Here is a 1,433-nt window from a genome sequence, read left to right as displayed (position 1 = left end):
TGCTTTGCATTTTCCGGAATCCATGCTGGTGTTCGTCTAGCTTGAGACGCTTCGTCAGGCTGGGGAGGAGTAGTGCTTCTATGCTTTTTGCCTTTGGGTATAGGGGAACTTGGCGCTGTGGTTTTGCGCTTGCCACAAAGTCTACTATAACGACTTTAAATAGTAATTTTAACCTGGAAAATAGGATCTAAAAAGTTCAACGTCTTTTGACATTATTTAAAAAAATAAAAATAAAAAATACATGTTTTTTTTTTAGATTTAATACCATTGCAAGTACATATATGAATATTCAAGTTCAAAACCGCCACCTTATTCCATTCCAATCTCCATAACATTACATTAATATAAAATTAAAATTAAGAAAGAGTATTTCATACTATATTTTATTGTTCTCTATGTGGAGGTACCCATCCCCCAAAAGTTCGTTCCAACTCTTTGGCGACGTGTAGGCATAGTCTATCATTCATTTCCGATGCCACAACTTGTACACCCATAGGCATTCCCTTGTTATTCAAGCCCATCGGCACTTGTGTTACTGGCACGCGGAGAACATTGAAGATACTAAAGTAGCTAAAATCAGTGAATTTAACTAAGGGATAGTAATGGTAGGGGGGCAGTGCGCGGCGAACTATGGAAAAACAATACACCATCGTCACCCAGAAGTTCATCCAGGGCTTTCTTGCAATTTCGAGTTGCCTCGCGAATTTGTTGTTCCTTCTCCTCGGGTAGCAAAGAATCAATCAATGAGTAAATTGCAGCCATTGTGAAGTCACTACGCCCTAATAATTTCTTGAATAGTTCAATAAAGGGGTTTAAAGTTGCACCGTTGCCTAATAATTTGTTAAAGTTGGTTTTTTCCTGCGTCATCCAGTAACGCCACATTTTTCCCGATAATTCGAGATGCGGTAAGCTAGCCAATTTTACTTCCGCACCCGATAAGTTGGAAAAAATGATTACAAATCTTGAACATGAGCATTTGCTCCTCGGAACCAACTGTATTACAATGCATCATATTATTACTTGGTATATAAAAGTAACGCAAGTTTTTCAGATTAACTGCTTCATCTAAACGCAGTTGCTTTTTAAATTTTGGCTCAATGAGTACTTTTAAAATTGGTATCAAATCATCAGCATGCCGACTCATTGGTCCAGCGCTAACCATTGTGTTTTTTCTCATCCCCACTGCGGAAAGTACAACCTCGCATGTTGACTACGCCTTCGCTGGGTTTATGCCCGAAAATCCCACAGTTGAAAGCAGGTATACGAATGCTGCCGCCGATGTCTGTGCCCAAACCGAACGCTGTACAACATGCACTGATTAACGATGCTTCTCCACCTGAAGAGCCCCCAACTGATCGCCTAAAATCATAGGGGTTTTTAGTTTGGCCTATTAATATGTTGCGTGTCTCTATCCATTTATTAACTTCAGGCAC

The 1,433-nt window shown here is 39.8% G+C and overlaps 1 protein-coding gene across 1 annotated transcript; it reads right to left on the bottom strand.

The window, feature by feature from the left end:
- Positions 1 to 244: 244 nt before the first annotated feature.
- On the bottom strand, positions 245 to 1,430 carry LOC118732749 (fatty-acid amide hydrolase 2; the record flags this gene model as incomplete). The annotated part of the gene is given in 4 exon segments (XM_036461863.1): positions 245 to 611; positions 613 to 948; positions 950 to 1,171; positions 1,173 to 1,430. Coding segments are annotated over 4 exon segments (1,044 nt in total), but the record flags the coding sequence as incomplete, so codon positions are not given.
- Positions 1,431 to 1,433: the final 3 nt, after the last annotated feature.

This window comes from Rhagoletis pomonella, unplaced genomic scaffold, assembly GCF_013731165.1.
Source record: "Rhagoletis pomonella isolate Grant_MI unplaced genomic scaffold, Rhpom_1.0 Rhpom_scaffold_26909, whole genome shotgun sequence".
In the NCBI taxonomy this organism is placed as follows: Eukaryota; Metazoa; Arthropoda; class Insecta; order Diptera; family Tephritidae; genus Rhagoletis; species Rhagoletis pomonella.
The sequence above is the reverse complement of the archived record's forward strand: the minus strand, read 5'-3'. Positions and strand labels throughout refer to the sequence as shown.